Below are 3,044 nucleotides of genomic sequence, written 5' to 3' on the forward strand. Positions count from 1 at the left end.
GTGGTTTCAACATTAGACCTCAGCTGGGTGAGAGCCCAAAAGACCCCTTAAGAGAGGGACCACCTTCTCAAAGCTTTTCTGCTCTCCTGCCTTGCCAACAAGTCTTTCTCTTAGCAGAGAGCATCATGGCAGAGCAGGTGGACCTGAGCCGGACCCAGGTGTGCGGGATCCTGCGGGAAGAGCTGTACCAGGGTGATGCCTTCCATCAGTCCGAAACACATATCTTCATCATCATGGGGGCATCGGTGAGTCTACCCTAGCCCCTGCCTCTGAAAATCCAAAGTTAGAGCGCGATATTGCTTAAGATCCTTGCCTGCTGAGTGCCGGAGCTTTCCCACCTGATTGCTGGGGGCGCCACTTGGGCTCTCCCTCTTGTTCCTGCCTCTGTGCCATTATCACCCCAGCCCCACCTGGAATACACTCACTTCCAGGCGTATCTGAAATCTCTGCACAGCCCTTGACTGTAGACCTTGACTGTAGACCTGTGTCCTAGAGCTGGGAGGTCCTTAGGGATGGTCTGATTGGGCTTCCTCCTCCCTGGGGAAAAGTGAGGTGCAAACAGGAGAGGCTATTCATGCCACGCCTGTCTTTTTCAAACCTGTTTGTGACTTGACAAATGTCACACAGTTAATTCCAGAGGCAGGATCTGAGGTCCTATCTGCACCTTTGTCTCTCGCTACCAAGTCAAGTTCCCTGGGGACAAACACTTTGAATGTTGTCTCCTTGCCTCAGCTTCCAAAGCCTGCTGAGGCGCCCCATTGCCTAGCCAGTGGCACCATCATTTTGCTCTGAAAGGAAAGACCATGACTCCCACCCTAACACCCCCCCCCCAGTGTGAGGTGCAGAAGGGAGATCTGCCGGGTGGCAAGATGTGCCCATGGGCTGGTGAGATGAGCTGCCAGAGCTTCATCTGGAAGTCAAAGTGGCCTCTTCATTTTTAACCCTGCCTGTGACCAAGAATCTACTAAGCAGCGCATGACCATTTTTGCTTGTAACTTATTATATAATCTTGAGCCAGAATTCTACCAAAAGTCCTGGCTGGTGGTTAGAGTGTTGGCCTGACGACTGAAGGGTCATGGATTCAATTCCCAGTCAAGAGCACATACCTCAGTTGCAGGCTCGAACCCCAGCCCTGGTTAGGGTGCCTGCTGGAGGCAACCAATCAATGTGTGTCTCTCACATGGGTGTTTTCTCTCTCTCCCTTCCCTTCTGCTCTCTCTCATCTCCATCCCTTCTACTCTCTCTATAAATGTCTGGAAAAATATCCTTGGGTGAGGTTTAACAAAAAAAAACACAAAACAATTCTACCAAAACTAGTTAGCTCTTGATAGTGTAGGCATTGTCTCCCTGCGCCTTTCACGTCATGGTCCCCTCAGCTCTGGAGGACCTTGGTTCTTTGTTCATGTAGCATAGCGTGCTGCTGCCCTTCGCAGAGCCTACTCCCTGCCAACTTGGTGATTCTGATCACAACTTGGAAAAGGAGAGCCAGAATACAGGGCTGGAGGCAGAGCCGGGGAGGAGGGTCTGCTGGTGGAGGGTAGGAAGGTCCCCCTTAAGCACTATCCTCTGCCTCCCCATAAGCCCAAGTCGGGGGAATGCACAGGAGGAGCACAGGGAGGAAGACTTGGCCCCCACCCTTCACCCAAGCCTGGCCCCCTTCGAGGAGCCGCCAACTTTAAGGCCTAGGACTCTGACCCTTTGGCCCTTTGTCCAGGAAATAGTTTGGAAGGGAAAGTAACTCAGGATTATGTCTCCTCCTTTCCCTTATCCCCATACCAGCCTGTCACAGGATGTTCCCACAGAGCATCCCAGGCCACAGTAAATGGCTTATAGCTCCAGGCCCTCACATTTTAGATGTTTCATTGAGAGCATCCAACCTTGCTGTGTGACCTGGGGCAGGTGTCTCCCCTTCTCTGAACCTGTGTTTCCACATAGTAAATGAGGGCTTTTTTTTCATATCTTTTTATTGATTTCAGAGAGGGAGAGAGAGAATCATTGATCGGTTGCCTCCCACAGCCTGGGCATGTGCCCTGATGGGGAATTGAGCTGTGACCTCCTGGTTCATAGGTCAACATTCAACCACTGAGTCACACTGGCTGGGCGCAAATGAGAGTTTCTGAAGCAAGTGCCAGGGGTCCTTGGACTCGCCGAGCTGATTCTGTGACTCCACTGCTTTCACCTGTGACCAGCTTGGGGTTGGGCAACTTTGTTTCTTTGCAATTGGTAGGGTTCCCCTTTGCTCTCCTCTGCCTGAGAGTGACAACCAGAAGCCTCCAGAGCAGAAATGGGAAGTGCCGCCCCAACAGGTGGAGTGGGGGAGCACAGGGTGTCTGTCCTCCATAGAAGGGCTCCTGTTCATTTCTCCACCTCCTGTTAGAGGGGCTGGAGCTGAGTGGGCCAGCCTCCCACACTCAGCACTTAAAACAGCTCCCAGAGTCAGGCCTCCCATGCCTGCTCCTTCCATGTAGGAGGTAGGTAGGGTGGTACTGTGGGAAACCAGTGAATTTTCTGTTCATTCATCCAACAAATGGCGATCAAGTGCCTCCTTGCAGCGCAGAGACAGGCCCCGCCCTCCCCCTGGGACCTGTGTGCTGGGGGCCCGGGACCCAAGGTGAGTTAGCAGCCCAGTAAGAATTCAGAGTGGCGCATGTGATAGAAGACACAAGCAGGCCCTTGTGTCACCTACCCCATCCCTCAGCAGCCAGATCTCAAAGGAGGGGCCTGTGGAGCCAGAGTTGGGGGAGCATTCCACGCAAAGGGAAGAGCAAACACAGAACCCCCGGTGACTGGTGGGCCCCTGGGGGCAGACCTCTGCCCCTTCCTCCTCCCCCACCCGCTTACCCAACCCTTGCCACACACTCAGCTTCCTTCCGGGAGCATTGTAATGCTGGCTCATGGGGTTACCCAATGGGCTTGAAGCTGCTGTCTGTTCCCCCTTCTGTGTAGCCACTTCCCCCCATCTCAGGATTCCCACCCCAAGTAGGAAGAGCATGTAGGTACTTACTGTCCTAGTCCAGAAAACTTTGAGATAAAAGAAACCAGTT

General features: G+C 53.2%; 1 protein-coding gene across 4 annotated transcripts in view; it reads left to right on the forward strand.

Moving 5' to 3' along the window:
- The window catches only part of G6PD (glucose-6-phosphate dehydrogenase), a 17,888-nt gene that overhangs the window by 884 nt on the left and 13,960 nt on the right, over positions 1–3,044 (forward strand). For 3 of the 4 annotated variants that reach the window (XM_015571770.1, XM_006754778.2, XM_015571763.1), the window contains exon 2: positions 118–245. In XM_015571770.1, the coding sequence (XP_015427256.1) occupies positions 126–245 (120 nt within the window). In that variant the 5' untranslated portion in view covers positions 118–125. Of the gene's footprint in view, positions 1–114; positions 246–3,044 lie in introns of all 4 variants that reach the window. The other variant, XM_015571774.1, reaches the window with a different exon arrangement.

The sequence above is a fragment of the Myotis davidii genome, unplaced genomic scaffold, assembly GCF_000327345.1.
Source record: "Myotis davidii unplaced genomic scaffold, ASM32734v1 scaffold2573, whole genome shotgun sequence".
NCBI classification, from domain to species: Eukaryota; Metazoa; Chordata; class Mammalia; order Chiroptera; family Vespertilionidae; genus Myotis; species Myotis davidii.